Source organism: Acyrthosiphon pisum, chromosome A1, assembly GCF_005508785.2.
Source record: "Acyrthosiphon pisum isolate AL4f chromosome A1, pea_aphid_22Mar2018_4r6ur, whole genome shotgun sequence".
Classification (NCBI taxonomy): Eukaryota; Metazoa; Arthropoda; class Insecta; order Hemiptera; family Aphididae; genus Acyrthosiphon; species Acyrthosiphon pisum.
In genome coordinates this window covers 125,926,598-125,951,387 of record NC_042494.1, presented here as the reverse complement: position 1 = coordinate 125,951,387, position 24,790 = coordinate 125,926,598, and the positions used below count along the sequence as shown (strand labels likewise).

Genomic DNA, 24,790 nt, shown 5'->3' with positions numbered 1-24,790 from the left:
AACATAGCACATTTTTCGTTCACAATAATGCTTATAACTATAATATTAATCTCTCGAATTAGAGTGAAATTATCTCTTATAAAATTTAAAGTTTAGAACATTATCTAGGGCTTCTCATGAAAGTTTTATTATATTTTAATTTTAAACCGAATTATGAGTTTTTTAAGATGTACAAGCAATTTAAAATTTTAGAATACGATTCTAAAATTTAGATTTATTTTATTTTAACTTTAGATTCTATTTACCATTTTTATCACTTTATCGGTAAATTGAACAGTAAATTTACCGATATTTTTTTTACGTAATTCTCCATCTACAAATTTGTATACACAATATTAATATTAGTACATTTAAATATACCAATATTATTATTACTATTCATATTATGAACAACCATATGCATTTCCAGTTTTTCTTCAGTGAAGCTTTGACGTCTATCAGTTAAGATATTTTAAAATGCTGAGTACGAAGGTTTGACGTTAACTGATGAAGTTGTCAGTGCATATTTGATCCAACCACAGAATAGATGAAATTTCATCTATTCTGTGATCCAACTTAGTATTATTAGATTACGTCGTAATCGATTAGTTTTCTATTATCATCTTATCTTTGCTTAAATTACTATTTAGTGCCTACAACATATTTATTTAATATTTTCTACTTGTGAAAATAATATTTTATACCTTTTTATTAAATTTTTGCTTCAATATGCAATACATTTTGAATTTCGTAAAAATATGCAAAAATGCAATAACCATTAATTTCAAACTATTATGATTCTTAAAGATCCAAAAATGTGAAAAAGAAAATAATATGTACCTATTGCATTTATATCCGCACACTAATTATATGGATTTAAAGTTCAAATTTTAGATTTTAAGCGGAGTTATGAATTTATTGATTTGTGTTTTTTTTGTGTATATACACGATAAGTAGTCGAAATAATGTTTTGATTTTCAACTTCAGTAGCTTTTCCGGTGGGAAAGTGAATCTAGTTGGTACTTTTGGAAGGTCAAAATGTTTACAAGATTGGATATTCATTCGGTTTCTTATGTAGTGATTTTGTTATTATGTTGCGATTCAAAAACGAATCATTGTAGATACATGAATATTTCGCTAGATGTCCTTTTATAGGTATAATTATTTTACCAAGATCCATAAATGACTGAAAAATTGTTGTTGTAGAATATAGAAAACAAGTGGATTTAGCCTTTCTACTTCATCACACAACTACCAAAATATTTGTAACCTAATTTCTAAAATTTTTTAACTATTTGTAACCAACTTTTTAGAATTTGTAACTTCATTGTTCAAAAGTCAAAGCTGGTTACTCAATGAATTACACGCGAGTCCCTCATAAAATTTTAAAATTTGTAACCTCACTGTACCAAAGTTATAACCATTTCCAAATTGCAGAGGCGGCTCCCAGACACCTCAATTAACTCGAAAACATTTGTAACTTATTAAGCTTAATTTGTTACCAACCTCTCACGAGCCAATAAGGCTATGTACATTATTTTACATTCAACAATAATGTTTTTATCAATAAGTAGGCAATTTATAAGTGATAATTATGTGTATATGAACTCATAACTATAAAATAAAAACAAAATTAAAAAATTGGTTTTATAAATACCAAACAATTGTGTTATAATACTATAAATAAAGATTTAAAAAAGTATTCTATGCTAAGAAAAGTATACCGATAAACCCTTTTAATAAATAAACAATTCACTTAACTATATATGATTGTAATAATTACATTTGAATAAAATAACAATTAGATTAAAAAATCTTTAAAATTTAAAAATAAGTTGAGCTACAACATTAAGAATCAGACTATATGTTACAATATATATGAAATAACAATCAATAATATTATAGATATTTAAGGAAAAATAAATAATTTTACAAAAACTTGTTGATATGAAATCTAAAAACCAGATATTATAGTATACATTCAAAAATATAATTTATAATTAAGTTAAAATTAATGTTTACAAATTGAAAATATATTTTATTAAATATTAATATATTATACACAGCATATTTGTTTTTAACACGTTGACTGCCACCGGTCACACGATTATGCATCATCTGTACGCCAAGTATATTTTTCAGTGTCATTCCAAATTTGTATATTATAAAAAAAAAGTTTAAAAATATAAACATTTTTTTAAATATACAATTATTACATCAAAAAAATTGTAATGATTCCCGCTACGCCACGGCACTTTTTTGGGTGCATTATTGTAGCGCCATGGAAAAGTTAATAATATAAAACCATATTCATTTATGGTCGCCGGCGGTCATGTGGCATAGTAGTAATGATCAACTGTGGCCGCCAGCGGTCACAAAAACATACAATTTGAAATTTACAAATGACCGCCGGCAGCCACATGGCAGTCAAAAAATGCTGTATAATATTTATGAACTTATTTACAATGTAGTATCTATTAAACTTTTAAGTTAGTACTGCTTAAAATTCACGTGTATTATATATTATGTATTATTATTATTGATATTTGTTAAGACACTACAGTCAATATAACCGATCAAAGAAAAGTATTCTTCAAGACTTAATCCATTCATCAAAAATAAAATTCTCACAAAAATTACATTTGTATCAGACCAATATTTTTTAATTTCTTAATGCTTCAACAATTTTTCTATCTAAAAAAGTTATAATTGTAAATTTAAGAATTCTCATATCTTAAAAAATATATCTTATTTTTTTGTAAAAATAAAGAAAAATGTACAGACCATAAATTGTACAAAAAATATATGGTTAAAAATAGTAAGAATGTAAGACAGAACTATATGCACGATTGTGTATAACATATTATCCATAATTCTTAATTAGTAAACATCAATTAAATAATTTAAAGGTACTAATTATAAACGTCTCAAATAATATTACTTATTAGTGATTTTAATTGGGATTATAATATTAGTATTTTATATTAATCATAAAAATAAATGGTTCTGTACATTGTTACTAAGTATTTTCAAAAAAAAATGTACAAGTAAGACTTCTTTACAGACTTATGTTAAGCTTATTAAACATTAGAGCAAATTACTGTTCCACTGGTTTGAATAATGGTTGGGCTATAGTTTCCATGACTTCGTGCTCACCAATTGTTTGCAAATCAGACACAACAGTTACACAGTTCAGCTAAAAATTCAAAACAATGAAATAATGTTACTTTACAACGAATGATAACCCTATCACAAATAGTTGTATATAACTAACCTGTTTTTTTTTCATTCTCTTGTGACCTGGAAAACCTTTACTTGACCTCCAGGGCAACTCCTTACCACCACAATTATTTTCCAAATAATCGAGAACTATTTGAATATTGTAAATATCAGAAATTAATTTATCAAAGTTTTCATTTGGATATTTCTTGTTATTTTTTTCATTTTCATGTAACTAGAATATCAAAGATAATATTAGAACATAAATTGTATATATTTTGTTTAATAGTTAAAAATCACAACATTAAATACCTTAAAAGCTTCTTTTTGGGCATTCTTAAGATTCAAAACTGTACGGTTGTATGATCTACCATATGATAATCCAGTTTTGGTCAAATCTAAAAGTAAATTATTATTAGTCAAATAGATCATAATAATGATATGATATGCGATCAATAAGTTTATCTTTGACTAAAATAAAAGCTTACAATTATTTTTCTGACTAGCTAATTGCTCAAGGCGACTGTTTAAAAAATGCAACTCTGAAAAACGTTTGTTAGTCTTTTCATTTTCAAAACTAAATTCATCTCCTCTATTTCTCCTATGAATGTTAATTTGATTTTGGACACTAAAAAAATTAGAATTAAAATATTTAAAAAAAAATTGTATATGATTATATTCAGGCACAAACTTTTTAATTTTTGATAGTATCTTCATAAGTTCTAAAGTGTTTTTCAATAGCAAACTTTCTTCATTTGATAAAAATCCTGACTTCAAAACCCTTTCTACATGATTTTTAATAGATTTATTTTTTGGTATTTTCATGGTAGTTCTGGAATGAATCTGCATGGTCCTTTCTATACTTCTCATGTCATCAATTTGGGAACTATATAACTACAACAGAAATAAGAAAATTAAAAAAATTGTATTACTTGTTGAATTTCAAAATTACCTCATTAGTAACACAAACTGAACTATCATAAAAATTATCATCAGACAATAATTTATCAACTGGTTTAGTGTTTAAATTGTTCTATAAAACAAAAAATATAATTGATAAATATTTCAGTAATAAAAACATTTATTTCACAAGATACTAGAAATCGTATTAAATTGTACCTTATCAATTGAAAAACCATTCATAAATGAGTTGTTGTAATGAACGTCTTCTTCTGAAAAGGCTTCAGTCAGGTTACAGCTACTTGATTTTAGCAAATCTGGACATTTCACAGTTGCATCAACATCATCCACACCAGTTTTTATGTGTAATCCATCATCACTGAACGACCTGCTACCAGCATCAACACAAAATGCCATTCAGCTCCCTGTACATGTCAACTTGAATTTTTAAATAAGCCTAATTTCCCAAGCTACTCTTTACCTTATTGCCCCATTTGATTGAAATACTATTTTTAAAATAATGTTTATATTAACTATACAATTCAAACATAACTTACCGAAATAGATTCTTCTTGTTACATAGATTATATTTATTAAACTCATTTTCACCATGATTGATATTATATTTTATTTTTAAAGATTTTTTATTGAACCCAATACATTCCGATTCATTATCATTTACTTCTGCTTCCCTAAATAAAAATTAAATTTCAATTAATTAATAATCTCGATAGACAAATATGATTGTCTTAATTAAAAATAATGAATAAATAAATTAAATATTTCACAATTCTTGATACATCTGAGAAATACATTATTTATAATAATTGATCAATAAAAATGAATTAATATGCATTGCATAATTATTATAACATATAGATACACTTTATCAGTGAACACTAGTGGGATTCTAAAGAGATGCTCAAATATTCCCTTTTATCTACCATCTTGAAATCAAACAAATATTTAAAAATATTAATTTTTCATAATTAGGTATACAGCAGACACACAAGATCTACTTTTACTGTAAACCTACACTATACAGTAATATATGTTTGACCTTTCTCGTATAATTGTCAATTTTAATAATAATGATCATAATTTTTATTTTTCATGAACAATGGCAATACTAAAATTTAGATATGATGGTCAATAACATATTGCAATAAAAAAAGAACTTGGGCACAGTTGTTTTTTGCCATCAGCATCACTGTATAAGTAGTCTATTTGTCTAAATCATCGATTATATTATGGTTTTATAATATAGTCAGTCAGTCAGATTTGGTTAATTCAAAGTTGAAAGGACCAGCCAAAAAGTTATCAATCAATAAAATAATTTTTTTTTATCTATTTTTAACAATTGTATGCATAATAAAACTTACTTCAAAACAATTTTCAAATTGTTTAAAAATTGTGATGAATTATTTTGGCTAACAATATCTGCATGTTTTGTTAAAAGCAGTGTAAAAAGAATCTCTAGTTTTTCCGTGTATGACTTATGTTGCTTTTCATAAGAATCCACAATATTCATTACTCCTTGTAAAGTTAGTCTGTTTATATTGTCCATGGTCTTAATAATTTCACCGTATTTTGTATTGACATTGAGATCTATTGGCATAGAAAAATTACATGAATTATATAATATTATAGTTAATACGAGGCATGTCCCAAAAATAAGGTCTCTATAATTATAATAATCGAAATAAGCTTGATTCAAAAAATTTTTTACATGGTTATATATACAGTACTTATGAATTATTTTTCCACATAATCGCCATTTACTTGGATGCATTTTTCAAGGCGCACTGGAAGTTTTTGTATGCAAGCCTCATAGAAACTCGCCGCCAGCTCCTTATTTAGGTTATTGGGTGACTTTTGTCTTCACTTTTTCATCTGTCTCTAACCGTTTCCCTCCCAAATGGTTCTTTAAGTTCAAAAACAAATGGTAATCGGACGGGGCAAGATCTGGACTATAAGGGGGATGGGAGATCACATCCCAACCAAACTTTTCCAAGAGTGCTTTTGTGTCACGGGTACGTGGGGTCGGGCATTGTCATGCAATAAACAAACCCCCTTCGTCAGCATGCCACGTCTTCGATTTTGGATGGCTCTGCGAAGTTTTTTCAAAATCTCACAATACAAAGCTGCATTAATGGTTGTCCCAGTTGGCATAAACTCAATCAAAAGAACTCCTTTCCTGTCCCAAAAAACAGTTGCCATGATTTTTCGAGCATATTGCGTCACTTTAAACTTTCTTTTTTTTGGTGAGCGAGAATGTCTCCACTCCAGTGACTGTTGTTTGGACTCAGGGGTGTAATGGTAAACCCATGTCTCATCCCCCGTTACTATGGAGTCTAAAAAATCCTCTCCTTGTTCGGCATAAGGTGGCGGCGGCCGACATAGAAATGTCCATCTTAAACGCGTGTCAGACGCAAACTAAACGTCGGATCTAGTTAAGCCGCCTCTCGTTGGAAAGGGTACGACCAAAACTATACAACACTGTTACCAAATTTTGAAAAATTTATTTATTTATGGGTCTAGGAGCATGGAGACCTTACTTTTGGGACACGCCTCGTATGTTATTATAAATAGTAACAATACAATATCCCTATGTTAAACAATAGTTTTGTTCAAAATTATAATAATAGTAAACACTCGTTTAGTATGGTGAATACATGAAAACCTAATTTGTTTAGTATGCTACCTACATTTTTAATTACAAGGCCATTTGTTCACTGGATATAGAACCAGCAATGATTAGATTCAGACTTAAATAACAATGTAAATTTAAATTATGGCCAGTGTGCAGAAGCCTAAGTTAGGCTATGGGTTAGTGCACAGTATAAAGCCTTTAGTGGTAAATGGTCATGACAATATATGACATTTTAGGAATATAAATACCTAAATAAAATATGTAAGATAATAATATTTTGAATTGTATCAAAATCAATTTTCATATGAATAACATACCCAGCTACTGAATGTTATCAAAGTAGGATATTAAACGAATACCTTATAATAAAACTGTAAATAATTAAATTACCACAAATCATTGAAAATTGTTCTGAGGATATCAATGGTTCTGGTAAGTAGTAAAGCCACATAACCAACACTGATGCAACATCTACTGCATCGATATCTAGGATTGTTTTACAACTTTTCCTTGAACCACTTACTAATTCATAAGCATTTATAATATTCGCTTTACGCCCATTAGTAGAATATGCTTCATCAAATAGGCATTCTTCATATAATCCTAAAAATAAAAAAATTTCTAAAATTTATGAATCAAACATTAAAATTAAAATTAAATCCATAATAAGTAAAAAGTAACAACTATTAATCCACATCAATACCCATAAATACCTTTATCAATTATATAATCATTTATATTTTCTACAATAAGTGGTAACCCGTCACAATTCAATGGCAATTTTTCCAACGGCATACCAATCAAAATCAATTTTTCTGAATTATATTCTTCTAATAACATCTCAAACTTTGTTTCAACCTGTATTAAATTAATTTGAGTATTTATTAGGATTAAGTATAACAATCTATTCAAGATTAAGAATATAATCCAATGTACACAGTTTTTAATATGATCATTCATAACTCAAACCCCTCTTCTATATTTTTATCTAGTTAAATTATAATTTGAAAACTAAACCGAAATTTATGTATTTTTTTTTCTTCTAAATGTTGTGTTTTATACTCTTTCTTATTTCACTGTTAATTTGAGTGTCTAGTTTTAAAATATTATAATATAATACTATATATTGACTAATTAAAATAAATAAATAATTTATATACTAATAATTTAAATAAAATAATAATACATTACAGAAATTTAATTTAAATATACAATTTTTCTTATTAAATGTAATGGTATGTTATACCAAAATATAATATTACTGAATTAATATAATCAATTAATTATACTGTCATTAAAAAGGTTAGAAATTTTTTTTGTTAAAAACAAATAAACCATTAATCATACAAAAGTATTAGTTAGTCTCTATATGGAAGATTGCCCAAGGTTGCAGATTGTTGTTAGTACATACAAAAAAATTACATAATTCAATAAATATGTTATTTGCTATAATATTAAATATGAACAATGAAAACATTTTACCTGCTTACTAAGCATATGTGTGTCAGTACAACACAAAGTTAGTTTCATTTTCATGCAATTCAAACTCTGGGTAAATCCCTGAAAATAAGAATTTTTGTTACCAAAATTAGTGTTTAACTATACAAACTACTGTTACCACAAACTACTTACTGCAAACCACTGCAGTAATTTCAACAGCTTGACGCAGTTTTAAAATTCAAATTTATACCAATATATGATTTAGATAATCATATCCCAATCACGGCACATTTTAATGCTTTTATGGCTGCTTTAGGAAATGTGTTGATACAAGACGTAATTTTAACATATAAAGGTGTACAAATTGACCTTCATAGTGACGTGAAGTGTTTTAAAAACAAAACAAACAATCTGAAAAAAAAATTAATTAGGTAGGATTAACAACTGTTACAACATTGAAAAATCCAATGGAAATTATAAATATATAATTTTATTGTTGAGTAACTAAACATATTACTCATTTCTTATACAAATAGATATGATGGGTACTATTTTTTTTATACATGTTAAATCACAACAGATATTACAAAATTACAGTTTTACAAGTGGCTTAAAAAAACCATACAACTATTGAACATATTCAACTTTTGTGGACAAAATTACATTAGAACTGGGCGCCTTAATTGGTTTCCTTAATCCAGACTTAACTTTTATAAAACAGGTAGTATTGCTAACTGACATAATAGCATCATACCATTAATAGCTTTACCATAAATACCAGGGGTCGGCAATAAGCGGCCGGTTGGTAAAATTCGGCCCACAGAGGATAACTGGACCGCCAAAATAATTTTTTTTTAATGCTGGTTTTTAGGACAAGAGATATTTGATCTATTTATATGTATTTTGACACATGTGAATCTTCTCCAAAATTACGTTTTTAAAGAATACATATCGTTCAAGATTATCATTGATCTCAACCTTGAAAACTCTTAGTTGTTCTCTAAGAGGACCAAATTTAAAAAAAACTGAATAATAAATAATTTGCTTTGAACATCTTGAACTGTATTTTTAAAACAAAAATAAATTCATGAACTACCTATTAACTAATATTTAAGTTTTTTCTAGAAATTTTTTTTCCAAATTATTTTAACTCCGATTGTCATATAAGTTAATTGCCGACCTCTGATCTGATCTATACCTATTATCCCTTCTATTATCTATACCATTCCACTTTCATATTAAACTTATAATAATTTGTTAAAATGTAAATAGATAAATCATAAAAAACCATGCATATAGTTAATATAAAAACATAATACCAAGATAAAACTATTTAGATGTATCAAAATCACGGAATTAGTTTTTATACAAAACTATATAGAATAAATCATTTAAATTATATAATTAATTATTTGATTTAGAATGTCTGAAGTTAATCCTATTTAAACAAATAAACTACATACCTACCTAATGTTTGGTAATATTGATTAATTCAAAAATATTTTCTATATAAAATAATATTTAAAAAATGTTTAATAAGTTAACATACATATTATGGATTAATAATTTATACCTTTTCAGCATTTAAAAAATGCTTTGCAATGTTAAATAAGCTCAATGGCTGTAATTATAGTATGTACCTATGTAATACTAATTGTATACGAATGAATCATAGAAACTTATCTAATAATGTAGGTAATGATTTAGGTTCTATTAGTAAATTTAACCAAACTAGGTAATAGGTTTAAAGAGATTAATTTATAATAATAGGTAAATTCTTTAGATATCATTGTTTTGCATAATTTGCATTTGTTGACAGATTAAGTCAAGAATAGGTACCTACCTAGTTAATGTAAAGTAAGCCAACACAGATAACAAACAGTAGGTCAGGTTACATAATGGGTTATATCGAGTTACACCAAAATACAGTCGAAGGAATGTCAAGATCAAGATCAGTAACACAATATCAATACATTAATTCATAATTTATATTATGGTATTAATTATTCATAACTTCATAAGAATCTATATAAAACACGAAAAAATAAAATACAAAACAAACCACTATTACAGATTAACCAATTGATTGGGATAAGCATATTAAGCCATTTACCTTCCACCAACCTGTTGGAATTTCTCAAATGCAGGTGAATTTGACAAATACCGAACAAATACAGTAGATTGAATTAATCGAGAATTAATACCGTAGGGTTAGTGCAAATATAACTAATAACAGAACTAATTATTAGAAGAAACGAGAAGACGACTGTAAGATACTCAATTATTGGGTATTCAAAAATTCTACACAATTATCGAGTAATAATTATTATTGTAAAAATGAATACGAAAGATCTATTAAAATCAATAAAAGTCTAGTAGGGTAGGTAGACTTAAATTAATAAAAGCACAACTACTCAGTTATAACGTGTAACTGCGTCAGGGTAGCAATAATTATTGACAACAACTTACCATTAGCAATGTCGGAACCTGGAACACGAATGGATTGACGAATGCCTCTCAAGTCTCTAATGAATGGATTTAGAGTTCAAGACGCGATACCAAACATGCACCTACTGCTCGTTGTGGTCGTGTCAATGTGACCGGCAAACACGGACTCTCGAAAAGAGCGAAGGGAACTCTCAAGTGCTCAAACAGTCAACACCGAAAATTGAACACCTGCGAGTATTTCGGAGTATTGCTACATGAATGCTACAGCCGACAGCGCCACACGGATTATCAGCCGATCAAGGTCAGCTGAAGACCGCGGTGGGAGAGTGTTAAGTCATATCGGTGCAACAGAGCCTGCGCCGCCGACGACTGACTGGAAGTGGTTACCGGGTAGTGTGCACGGACCGCGCCACCGCGGATTTCGGGACTATTATTATAGTGGTAGACGGTAGTGGGTATTGAGAATAATATTGTGATAGCATTGCAGTGGTGTACGTCGTATGGAAAGGGTGAGAACCCAGCCGTACCAACACGACCACCAATAGTAGACGCCGCGCTGTCTGGCGTCTGCGCGCCAAGTGCAATATCACGTCATAATAATTTATTTTAATTAGGTACCTACTAAAGTTATGACTATAATATGGTAATATTATATGTTATAACTATAATAATCTCATAATTACCCCCCCCCTCCCCACCTGAAATGTTTTTTTTTTCCGTTTGAACCGACAGCAGAGGAGGATCTGTGTGAACACTACACCTGAAATGTTAATGGATTTCCGCCTACACAAGAACGCGTACAGATTTTAATATAAGTATGGGTATTTTAATGCTTTAATAGTTTAATGTATAATGCCATGGTTTATCTAATGTTACAAACAAAACCTTTTGTATTGAAAAAAATTGAGTATTTTGAATAAAAAAAAAATACATAAAACATAAATTAAAAATAAATAATTTAAAAAAGGTGGTAAATTGCAAGAAAATAAGAAAATCGTTTAATGAAAAATCGTTAGTTTATGGGTGACTAACCAATGTTGAATTAATTTGAACTTCATAAACGCTTATATAAAAAAAAAATTAAGGATATAGATAGCTTTAAGGATTCTTTTAGGTATTAATTACTCAAATCTTAGATATAAAAAGAAAAATCATTAACAAATGCGGTGAAGTTAAATACTGGTTCTGACATTATATGACACGTGCGACAATTGCAAATAGAGTATAATTAAATCTAAACTAAATACTTAATCTTATAGCTATTTCTAATTATTGCGGAATGGTTCCAAGTAAATTACTGATAATTGATAATTTTACAATGCATTTTTAAGACATTCACAACTTCTGTGTACACAATGTTTTAGGTAAATACTCTGCCATCATTAACATTCAGTGGCGGCTCCAGGGGGTGGTAGGGGCCGCCTCTCCACTAACTATGTCTCTGGAGCCGCCCCTATTAGCATTACCTATATATACCGTACCTACTGTACCAACTTATATGGAATTATCTTTTTTACGTACTCGTCTCAATAGTTTTGGCATAACAAACATTCAGCGTGACACTGTGACAGTGTCTATATTAATGTGTTTATACAACACTACAACAGGTATCATTGTCATCATCGACACTATTGACAGCATGGTGAATTGGATCGTCAGACTCTCGTGGATCGGTGGACGGGTTGGCACTGTGCTTTTATATACTTATAAACACAATATATAAACCTAAGCCTAACGCAATAGTATTAGTACCTATTATAATGATTATTATCATTTTAGATTCTCGCCAGAGCAATAAATGTGTTTTAAAAAAAAAAATTTTCTGTTTGTCGTCAGTCATCAGTCATTACTCATTGAAGCAAAACAAATAACACCACACCGATATCTAAACTTATAAATTTCACGTCACCAAAAATCTCAATATTATATCTTTTTGAGATTTAGTATGCGTAACAAAAAAATTGTTGGTCAATTGACAAATAATTCTTCATGGGTTCCACGTGAATACGACCATGTTCAGTGGGGCCCATTATTCTGTTGAAATAAATAAAAATCATAATAAAAATATGCTAGTTAATACGAAAAATAAGAAACAACAATTTTAACAAACGTGGAAAAATATAAAATGAATAATAAATTATATTAATATAACTATAATTTTATAATATAGATATATTAAAATATTCGAATAATATGAATATAATGCACAGGTACTATCAAATATAAAAACTCGTTCACGTTCATTGAAAAAATAAACAAGTTCATTAAATTATATTTATAAAAGCGATTAAGTAGGTATCGTTCTGCTGTAAAGTAGGTCACAAGTGGCCCAAGTGGATCAATGGATGGTGTTAAATTTGAATTCAATGATAAAAAAATCATTGTATACGAAAAACGATTCTGAGCGAAAACGGTTACCAGTCTATGATATTACCGAGTAGGTATATTTGATGATATTATTGTGATTAAAGTAATTTATTTTACTATTATAGTACCTACAAAAGTATAGGTTAAATTAATTTTTACCAAAAAAATTACATTTGAAAATGTTATTGTGTGTTTAAAATATAATAATATGCTCTACAAAATATGTTATATACCCATGAATAGTATTTTAAATTATAACAAAATAACTAAAATCGTAATTCTTAGTTTTAGTACATAATTTTGCCCCAACGTGTGTAACTGTGTACCTAAGGCTGGGAATACATTGAGACAATACATGTGTCATGATAATGTTGCATAGATGAATTTACATAGATAAACCTATTAGCTATTACAAGTACACAGAATGTCACTGGATTCAGGTAGACCCTTAAATTAGGTTCATATGAAATATTAAAATATCAAAGTTCAGTAAAAAATAGTTTACTCAATGCTAATGTCCTATACAATATTAGATTGGTACATTGAAATATAAACTTATGCCCTATTAATTATTAACATTACCTAAATTACTTTGTGGTGAAAGTATGGATAAAATTGACGTTCTATTTTGTACGTGTGGATTACACCTTAACGGGAATAACAGTGATACATCATAAAAAAAAAAAATCGTGCCATGTCCATCATATGTAATTACACATCATGAATTTAAATGGAATTTGATATTCCAATGTTATTATCGTTTTTGTGCTAAAGTGGTAAGGAAATTTCCATACAATTACGTCTTGTTTAATAAATAAATTATGATGTAGGTATATTATCGGTATTTTACTTGTATATATTATGTTTATACGTTTGCGGTTTGCCTTAATATCTTGTCTACGACGCACTCTTTGAAGGTTTGAACATTAAGCTATATGATTCGTTATAAATAATTTGATACTTATTATTGTGGCCTGTACTTGTAGCATAAGTATAGAGTTATTTTTTAGCATGGTTACCCACTTTGAATGCAAGTCAAGCATTTGTTAAAATTCTGGCTTTTGGAATTTCTGAAGATATTATGTAGTTGAATACTATAATTATTAAGATTTTAAAATGTTATTATAACTAAGTATTTTAAATAACGGGTTAGGTTAATTGGTCTGATGTCAATAGAACACGTATATAATCCTATGTTGCGTGTGTGTTAGACAAATACGGAAAATTCCGACTGGAACCATCCACTGTAGTGACCCATTCGGTATCTATATACTAGCTGTACAGCAGAGCGGGTCCTATATTTTCCCACATTTTTTTATATTTCTTTTCATAATTGTATCTCATACAATTAGTAGTACTTAGTACTATGCAAGAAGACCTATAGGTATTATGTCGTATATTTGGTAAATGCATTCAAATAATCGATTTTTTGTATTGATTTTCGGTACCTATGCAACTGAATTATACAAAAATGTATACAGAGACACAAATAAACTAACTAATAGATATTATAATATTATGTAATAAATAGACATAGATATAATATTTGGTCAATATTGATTGGACAAAAAATATGGTAGTCTGCAGGTAAGTTAAAATTCAACTATAAGTGTTCCATTGGATGAAATTGAACGATTGGACTTGACGTCTGTCAATCTGTGAAATAACCACAGCTGATAACTTACTGGGGCATACAAATAAATTAAAGACCCTAAATTGCGTAGGTATACAAAGTGTTGTTTGTAAAGTAATCATTACAATACAAGTTCGGAATACGAATACCGATAGGCGATAAGCCCTAGGGTTGTCAAGTGTAAACTACAGCTCTTGACAGCTCTTGTCCGAAAAGTGAATTCTGACATAGGCAGAAAGGAGTCGATGATGCGTTGAATCTACAATTATATTACGTAATTGTATACTTATGCTACTTAGATGGGATATTTTAATCAATTTGGACGATGGTGATGCCTATTCATAATATACTTTACACATATTGGCCATTTAAATATTGAATTATAATATTTATTATAAGAATCGATTTGTTTTGATATTTGGTATTGTCTTTGGCCACCTATATCTACAATAGTCCATATCGATGCTGTATACTGTAAACGTAAACTAAATAAAGTAAATTAACAGTGTTTTGAATAAAAATTAAAAATTGAATATAAAAAGATTTCCCATTATTTTTTTTACGTTTAACTAAAAACTAAATTTTACCTGTATTGTATTTTTTTATACATTTTTATGAGCGTATAAAATTAGATATTTGATATTCACCCGTTAATTAACAAATCCTCAAAAACGATTTTCTTATTTTGTTGTAGTTCTAAAACTATTATCAATTGGTACTTGAAATATTCATCAAATGTTTATTTTTTTTTTCTATATACGATAGAATTTTAAAAATATTTTGACTCGTCATGTATTATTTATAGACATATGAAATTTTCCATTTTTTAAATTTTTGTAGTGAATATTGAACTTCTTAAAAGCTGTCCTTAAGTTAAAGATATAAGCATAAACAGTCAAACAATTTTTTTGTTCCTGCCTGCAGGTTACTGACTGAAATCCTAATTAATGGAACTTATCAATACAATATTTAGGTACAAACATAATCAAAATATTTATTTTAAAATTTATTCTCACTTTATACATAACTTATTTTAACCAAATTACTATAAAACAACTTACTCTTTCATTTTACCCAAGCAATATTACTTATTAGTATAATTACTAACTTATAAGATGTAACTTCTATAACAAGAGTAATTTTAATACTAGTACAGTTGTACCTTGTGGCTTATAATTATTATATCCGTCCTCACAGACAAAGCAAATTAACTAATAGCTTTTACTGTTTAACTTTTAAGTTTAAATACCTACATTTCTCAATTAACACCGTTTGAGGCTTGAGGCAAATATTTTAGTTACTTAAATGTAATGGTTTGTGGTTCTACAATATGTAGACAAGTTTTCTATAAAAAGCATGCATATAAAATAATGGGTTGCTGAATTCAGAAACTACTTAAACTATCTTTGTGCAATCAAGCGTTGTGATATTTAAAAATATCACTGTTATTTTAATCGTTGTAATATTTAAACAAAAATTATAAATTATGGCTTTCAAGATATATTGTAGGTATATGATAATATTAATAGATATGACATTAAATTGACTAGTCTATAAAACTTTAACCACCTATAGGTACACATTGCATCAAAACAAAATAAAGTAATATTTATAATTATTATACAATAGGTAAATAATACTTTGTTGCTTGTGAAATACGCCGATTTAAATTCAAACTCTATAATGGCACTAATGGTAGTTTTTAATGCTTATAGACAGTTATAAGTTGTGGCTTATTATACTAGGTATTATATTTTTTAAATTTTTGTACCAAATAATTTTTCTGCATATTGCATATATTTATATATTTATATGTAGGTATGTCTTTACAAATAATAACTATGTACCTACCTAGTATATAGTATCTTATGTAGGTAGGTACTAGGTACCTATTACACAACTATCTGCTTACTTGTAGGTACCTAATATAGTAATATGATACATTGATACGGTAAATACTAAATGGCATAATATAAGTACTTTTTGTCTTTTTAGTATTAGTATAGTAGTACATTATATAAATTATAAATTTAATCCTATTTTATTTTTTTATGAATACAACAGCAATATTACACTTAACATAATATAGGTATAATAGTCAGCATATTATAATACCTAAATAATTTAATAATTAAGATCCTTATACACCATATATTTGAGACTAGGATTTTATTGCATATTCGTGTAAATCTTAATAGGTATTTAAATATTTTTCGATATCATCTAATGTACTATTTCAACACATTTATTTCAATAACTTAAATTTTACTTTTGATCGATATACTATAATACTGTATTAATTCGATAGTAATATTGAATATTGATTATTGAATTAACTTCTTACGATTCACGACAATTCATTGTTAAATTGTTTTCTTTAATAAACAATTATTTTTAATAATAGGTATAGTTACTAATTTTGATTTGAAACACAAGGTAAATAAATATTAATTATACTTAGGTACATAAAATTAAAAAATAAAAATTAATAAAAATGTTAGTTAAGTTTTTGAAGTTTTAACTACGTATGTTTAAAAGGTTTCTAAGTACATATATTTTTTTTACAAACATAATGTATTATAAGCTAACAATTTTGTTTCTTTTTAAAATATGCAATCATGTTACTTTCATAGTGCGATGATGCTGCAATCAATTAATTTTTATAATTGATTTTTGAAGTGCAATTGAATCCAGGTATTAATTCAACATTATGAGTTAAAATCGTTTTTACCGAGAACACAGTCAAGACAATGGTCAATGGACAGGGAAAGCGATTATGTAAAAATTAAAATTTCTGACTGATGATGTTATATTAACTTTACATTAACTTATAAAGATTGCTTAAAGTTTCATTTATTGAAACAAATAATAGCGTGCTTTGGTCGTTACGACGAGTTTACACGAATTGGTCGTATGAAATTAGTGTCCTGGTACAAATTGGTATATTTCAGATATAAATAATTCGCCGAACTTTTAAAGTCGCAATAACTGGTTTAAGAACGGAATGTTCAAATTATGTAGAATAATCATTATTATATATTACCTATTTATAGTAAATATATAATACGTCATATTTTTACTGCGATGTGGCATTATTTTAATAAACCATCATTAATTGTCAGGGATAGCTCATAATATCTTATAAATATAATTATAATTTTGTTCATAACTTAAAATAATTATTAAGACAAATTTACCAACTGATATTATAATTTTACATAATATACCTATTATTCCTTATTCATAATTTATAATAATTTTGAAATATAATATGTATTGTATAATTATTGCTGATACGAAATACCTATATATAAATACTAAAATACATTTTATTAAGTTTTTTTTGTTCGTCTTGACAACCAATTGTAGGTAAACAATCTGTCTGACGAAAAATTCACCAAACGACCAATTTCACACAACCAATTATCGACTGCACGTCTGCACCCCGCCATGACTACAATTGCATACAGTAGCGTATATTCAAGGAGGAAATTGCCTTAATCCACTACACAAAATCGTGAAAATTATTTTTATAAGAAAGATAACCAGTAACCGAACCAGTAACCGACTACGCCCAGGAAGAAATGAACTAACATAAAATACGGCACAGTGTACCTATCTAGGCTTATGTGTTTATGTATTTCAGTTCACCAGCAAATTGGTATCGGTGTACTTATAATACTTTCTGAACTAATTTGACCAAGATGGCCGAGATACTATAGGTACTTAGTATATTTTTGAACGTATTCCAAACTACTATTTTCTAACTTTTCTGATATCTCTGATAAGAAACTAATCTCTGAAACTTTCTTTGAAATCGGTCGAGTGCTTTTCGAGTCTATAAGCTCTACACGTCACATTACACATGCCATATAATATATACAGACATTGCCTTGTTTGTTGTCATTTGATATTTGAATAACATAAGGATAATTAAATTTTATATAATTATTTTATTTACAAAAATCTAATCCCATAGCATTTAGGTTGGGCTAGTCTAATCCCTCCCAGCCCTTGGAAATTTCTGCGTACGCCACTGACTGCATAATTTAGGTATTCACGCTCAGACAGCCAATTTTTATAAGTGTTTAATGATAATAAATATGAAAAATGCATAGAATAACGATAATATTAAATTCGGATGAGGTAAGTTTTTGAAAAAAAAAGTGATGTCTTAAAAGTTAGAGACTCTAACATCATCTGTCGCTCAACAGAGGACATCATACCCGTACGTGTTGTTTACATCTTACTAATGCGTATTACATACCAAAATGTACATTCAGCTGTTTCAACTTTGTGTGGTTAGCTTAAATATTTGAGTGCAATGACTGATTATTTAACTTAAAGGTATAAGAGCTTTTACCTATGTCCTCTCTTCGGATTTTTACGATATTTCAATTTTTATGAGTGTGTAAAATATTAATATTTAAAAACGCTCATAATATTCACTTAAACGTTAAAATATCGCAAAAAGCCAACGAGCGATAATTGATAATAGATCAATTCACTCTAATAATATTTAAGATTACAATACAAAATCTGAATTGAAGAACGTATATTTTGGTATAGGTATATTATATGTTAGTAAGACAGAGACACATGCGCGCACGACGTCTTCTTTAATGTATTATAATTAGGGCCAGTTGTACAGTCTCCGATTAAAGTTAACCGCAGTTTAATTGGCCGAATTTGCCCGGTTAAATATCTGTTATCAGCTGATTAAGCGTAATCGAAGTTTAACTGTAGACTGTAAAACTGGCCCTAAGGGTCGTGCAGTTTTTGGGACGAGGACAATTATAATAAAATTATGATTATGATGGGGGAAGTCGCGGTTGACGCCATGCGAGTCGTCGCTTTTATATCCGTGGGCGCGCGATGCGTACATCGTTCGCGTTTAGGACGACGTTAAGTCGTCCGCCGAATCGTCGTCACTCGTGCAACAACTCCGACTGTTGGTTGAGTCCGAAGACAGATTGTGCCGGTTGAGCGGGTGATAATGATGATGGTGCTGGTGCTTATGCTGCGGCCGCTGTCCATGGTGTTGGTGTACGGATGACGAGGTGCGCCGCCGGCGTCTAGGAGGTGGTGGCCGCTGATTATGGCGGTCCACGACGTCCGCGCTGCCACCACTGCCGCCACTGCTCAGGGTCGGAGTGGCTGGCGGCTGATGTCCGATACCACTGATGACGGACGTGATCGACGGGCCAGCCGCGACACTCACCTGATGGTAACCCGACTGCATGTCGTCCTCGTCACCTCCCGCACCACCGCTCTGCACTGACATGGATCGCGTCCGTCGCCGACCGCACCGTAACTGATCCCGGTCACCGGCCCCGGTGATGGAGTCCAACCGCACGCTGTTCGGGTCAGCCTGTCCAAACACGTGATCAGAAAACATAATATCGTAACTAAATTACCTATTTTATATATTATTATGATTAGAGTAGTTTGTTTGCAGGAGAATAAACTCTTTATAGCTAAGTATTGTAAAATATAGCTTTTTTAACACAAAGTTGGATATATGTACTAACGAATTCGATTTTAAATATTTAATTTTGCAGTATTCTTGTATGAAGATATCGAATTTATAGGTATTTTTTAGTCTTTGTAAATGTATATTTTTCATTCGTATTACTTTTTTTTAACGATTCCCGTTAATTAAAATGTTTAACGTACATTTTATGAATTATTTTTTAATTTTCGTTTTATACATTTTTGTAAATGAAAAAAAAATAGTTAAAATTATAGTTTATTCTTCTCAATACTTATAATATGATAGATTTTTATAGATTTTAATTTTTTGAATGAATTTTCGAGATTTATACTTTATAATGCATTTTTTGAGATTTTTTACTACATTAAATTCACAGCCTTGATTATCATATTTTTAAACGCTCCAAGGTTTATTATATCGTACCTGCGCTTTTCGGACAGTACATTTATACAATTAGTATTTCATAACAATTTTTTTCGTAATAGAATTGTTTTGTTATAATTTTTTTTTAACTATAACCACTATGTATGAACTATATAGGTAGTGATGTTATGAACCTTATCTGATGTTTGATGATTTTGAACTAAACTTATAAAAAACTTTAAAAATAAAATGAATTGCATAAATATTATGTAAATATAATATATTAGAACGATGACGAAAATTAGTCCCCACACTATTAAACAATAATACGTTTTATTTTTCTTCCATAAAATTTAGTAGACATTTTTATTTCATTTGTTAAATTGTAATACTGTACATATTAAGACCTCTGTTTGGTTCAAGTATTATCAAATTTCAATTTTCGTTATTTGAACCAACCTGAACCGAACGTCGAACATAAGCCTCAAGTGTTCGGTTCTGTTCGCGTAACAATGTAATAATATATAGTGATGGGGATTATATATACTAGCTAATAACTAGGGCAAAGGACTTGTAGCCATAAAAAGTCACCAAATAAGCATTTGAATTAGGGACTGGAACTGAACCTTAAAAAACTAGTTCCTGATCCGGAACCTTTAAAAAATTAAAAGCCGAAACAAGAAAAGAACCGGAATTTTTAAATTAAATAGGTTCTTTTAGGTTCAAAATTAGAATTATTTTGTCTATCTTAATTTAATTTAATTTATGTATAAACTACGTATGATCATAATATGAGTTTTCTAATATTTCTCATACTATTAATTAAACCCGAATTCCGGATAGGCATTTAAAATAATTATACTATTCGGTTCCGAAATTATTTGGAAACGATACATTTATTTATTTATTTTTATCGAAAACCCAGTACCGAAACGGGATAGTTATTTTATTATTGGGGAACCAGTACCGGAATCGATACCGATAAATTCAAAAGTTTCCAGTTGAATACCCAAAATATGCAATTTATACCTATGCAAAATACAAAATATATATCTATAATATGCATTTTAAAAATAAAATTGAATGCCGGCAATATAGCATCACATTGTAAACAATTATCTATCTATTAATAAAATTAATACACGGATATATTAATCTTATCGTCTTATATTTAAGCGTTTCTAGAAAAACGAGTGCCTGCGGGCAGTTAAAAACCATATTATTCGACAAAAATTTAAAATATACCTCCAAAAGTATAAAATGGAAGAAAATATATGCCCTAAAACAAAAAAAACTCAAAATATGCAAATAATTTATAAGCAAAATAAAATTTCAAAACTAGCTTTGTGAAAGCATGAAACGCATTTGTTTCGTTCTCTGCATAGGCAAAACAAATATGCGAATGCTACAAGTCCTCTGCCGTACTAATAACTCAGCGTATTTTAATATAATATTCTAAAAAGGAGTATACTCGTATATTATACAATTTTTCAAATGTCGTGGGTGTATCAACATTGGCTATTGAACTAATATTTGTTTATCGTTTAAATTGTATCCATATATAAGCGCTTAAAGTTTAAATGAGTGGATTAGTATACATATGCACTGTTCCCATTTCGCTGCTCCCTGTCGCAACTTCACTCTTCTTATTATATTCTAAACTTTTAAAATATTTATGGGTAAAAAAATCCATTTCTTCAATATTTGATATTTGCTCTTCAACATTTTCACTGTAATACAATGTGCTTCGAACTACAATATATTACTTTACAAACGTTAAACATTTTTATTTCCGTTTTTTCGAAATCTTAACACCTATAATACCAATAAATATTGATTTTTAAAATACCTGATAAGCAAGCGCCGACAACAGGTCCCGGTCAGGAACCACGCCCAACGGCATTATTTCTTCTAAAATTACACTCGCTGCGATCTTGTGATACTGGATGATAGGCGCGAAGTGTTCCCGGAACAGAGAACGCCAATCTGCATCCTCGGAATCGGCATTGTTGTTGTCGGCAGCATCAGCGGCACATTTCTTCGCCCACATCAGTGCAGCCTACAGTACCCCCGACAATGTAGGATACTAGGATGAATGACTTATCACCCGTTATATTAATTATATTTTAAATATTTTTGAATGAAATATCAAAAGTAGTAGTAGTGGGTACCTTAGGGTCTAGGGATTACGGTTTTTTCAGTTTAACCACTTATTTTGGTGTAGCAGTTATTGTTCAAATACCGTTTGGGCGGTATACCATAATATTATATAATACCGTATACTACTATAAGGGTTGAAGCTGTTTATGAGTTTTTCAGTAGGTATACTGGTTTTAATACCACAATACCTGTAGTATTCGATTTCAATGCCGTCAATCATATCAAGGTTTTTTGGTGCTCCAGTATTACGATTTTCCGCAATGTGCTGGTATCAAGGTATTATACCATTCCATTTCATATCAGTGCTGATTCTAATATATTCTACCATGATACAGGTACTTGATTTCAATACCATCAACCCTAAGGTACCTATTGGCTATTTTTTATATGAATGTAATGATGTGGCACTGGGAAGTTGGAACGTTTGATATGTTCAACGTCAATCAAAAGGTACACAATTTTGACTTGAGGACCACGACAACATGAGAGTGTAATTTTTTGTTATTACTAAATGCCAATTTATAGTTTATTATTTTAACTTGTATAGTAAAGACTATACACTATATTATAGGTTTTATTGTACATGTACATTACGTTATTAAAATATTACATGTACCTGAAATTTTGTCAGTTCATCAGCTCGTAACTCGTCCCGCGACAGTATAAGTCGGACCACGTGTTGCGGCAATAATGTGAACGATCCAAGTGTGAGCACGCGTCCGCCGTTCTCGTCTACGAACTCGAGCACCTTTGGTATTTTTAGGAAATCACATAATTTTGTTCAAATTAATTTTATTTCATTTCTTTCACATGAATATAGGTATGCAAGTAGTTAATGTATGATTATTATTATTATTTATTTACAGCCTTGCAGTACAAAATAAAAACAGTCAAAAAATGTCTGCAAATCAACACCAAAACAACGTACAAAAATCCATCAACACAATATTAGCTTATTACAAAATCGTAATGTTTATTATCATAAAAAATGATACACGTTACAATCCACAGTCCACACATTGACACATACATACATTTATATATACAGTAGAATTCGCTTAAACGGGACACCACTTATAAAAGGGGCGCCCACTTAATGGTGACATTAATGACAGTCCTGAATGAATGTATTGTATTTTAAATTGTTCGGTTAATCGGGACAGTCGGATAATGCGGACAAATAGGTCCCCGCCGATTTGTCCCAATTAAGCGGATTCGACTGTATATTATATAAATTACCAAACATACAGTTATACATCAATTCATTATATTTAATATTAATTATTTACTGATTGGCATTGCATTACTTTTTTTCATATCATAATCATTTAAAACGAAATTTCAACTTTCAAGGTTTAAAAATATAGAAATGTATTACTATACTTATCTACATGAATAATCAAATGCTGGGCCAAACAAATTCTATAATTTCTCAAATGTACTATAATAGTAAGAATTTATTAAGAAGGACTCAGATTTTATTTTAATTTGTAATTAACAAAATTTTAATAAACTAGAAAAACAATGTATAAAGCTTATAAGACAATCAATTTGATTTTTCACAATACTTTTCTCAAACGTAAAGGAAAAGTAACAGAGGATTGAGAAAAAAATGACACACCGAGTTTTTTATAATTGCTTTAATTGAAACGAATCAATGATAGATTATATGTAAAATGATTTTGCCAAAATCCTACAACTATTCATTACATCCATTAGTTATAATTTTAAAAACGTCTATAATTTTAGGTTTAGTATTAAATTGTGTAATTAGGTACTCCGACAACGTACATAGAAACAATTTCGGAAGCGGGGCTTACAGAATATCGTTTTTTGAAATCATTAATAATTTGTTAAGTTGATATTAACAACTTAATAAAATGTAATGATATATACCACACTAACTTTTGCAGAGGTGAGGAAAGAAAGATGAGTGTCCAATATTAGGTTTTTATTGTATATACTATATACCTTTTAAATATTCCATTAACAAAATTTTAAAATATTTTTCCGTTTTCAATGATATACACGATTAATGTTTTTAGTAGGTGTTAAAAAGTTTCTTTGATTAATTTCTTGTGAACTAAATATTTAAATATTTGCAGATGATGCATTTAATTTTTTTTTACTTAAT

The 24,790-nt window shown here is 28.9% G+C and overlaps 2 protein-coding genes across 5 annotated transcripts in view; both read right to left on the bottom strand.

Moving 5' to 3' along the window:
- Positions 1–1,620: 1,620 nt before the first annotated feature.
- LOC100568776 lies at positions 1,621–11,039 on the bottom strand. Of its 3 annotated transcripts, none has more exons than XM_008188323.3 (14): positions 10,661–11,038; positions 8,384–8,602; positions 8,234–8,311; positions 7,465–7,609; positions 7,142–7,354; positions 5,481–5,706; positions 4,656–4,790; positions 4,318–4,486; positions 4,151–4,231; positions 3,890–4,092; positions 3,687–3,826; positions 3,511–3,596; positions 3,254–3,433; positions 1,621–3,175 (listed from the first exon to the last, which is right to left on the bottom strand). In XM_008188323.3, the coding sequence occupies exons 3-14, from the start codon at positions 8,285–8,287 to the stop codon at positions 3,077–3,079; spliced, it is 1,731 nt and encodes a 576-aa protein (XP_008186545.1). In that variant the 5' UTR covers positions 8,288–8,311; positions 8,384–8,602; positions 10,661–11,038; the 3' UTR covers positions 1,621–3,076. The 3 variants fall into 3 exon arrangements, with proteins under 3 accessions (XP_008186545.1, XP_003246879.1, XP_016662796.1); XM_003246831.4 differs by having other exon boundaries at positions 4,318–4,489; positions 10,661–11,037; XM_016807307.2 differs by lacking the exon at positions 4,151–4,231 and having other exon boundaries at positions 4,318–4,489; positions 10,661–11,039.
- Positions 11,040–17,900: 6,861 nt separating this feature from the next.
- LOC100569402 (serine-enriched protein-like) overlaps positions 17,901–24,790 on the bottom strand; it is a 29,446-nt gene continuing 22,556 nt past the window's right edge. For both annotated transcript variants that reach the window (XM_029488257.1, XM_003246836.4), the window contains 3 exons: positions 23,273–23,404; positions 22,346–22,555; positions 17,901–20,010 (listed from right to left, as the gene is read on the bottom strand). In XM_029488257.1, coding sequence (XP_029344117.1) covers positions 19,534–20,010; positions 22,346–22,555; positions 23,273–23,404 — 819 coding nt within the window. In that variant the 3' untranslated portion in view covers positions 17,901–19,533. The remainder of the gene's footprint in view (positions 20,011–22,345; positions 22,556–23,272; positions 23,405–24,790) is intronic.

Bases quoted from the DNA above. Each gene is read 5' to 3' on its own strand.
- LOC100568776 (XM_003246831.4), bottom strand. From the start codon at position 8,287: ATGAAAATGAAACTAACTTTGTGTTGTACTGACACACATATGCTTAGT. The intron at 4,490-4,655 runs GTAAGTTATGTT...TGATGCTGGTAG, and splicing joins AACAAGAAGAATCTATTTCG to CAGGTCGTTCAGTGATGATG. The intron at 4,093-4,150 runs GTAATTTTGAAA...TTTCTGTTGTAG, and splicing joins CAGTTTGTGTTACTAATGAG to TTATATAGTTCCCAAATTGA.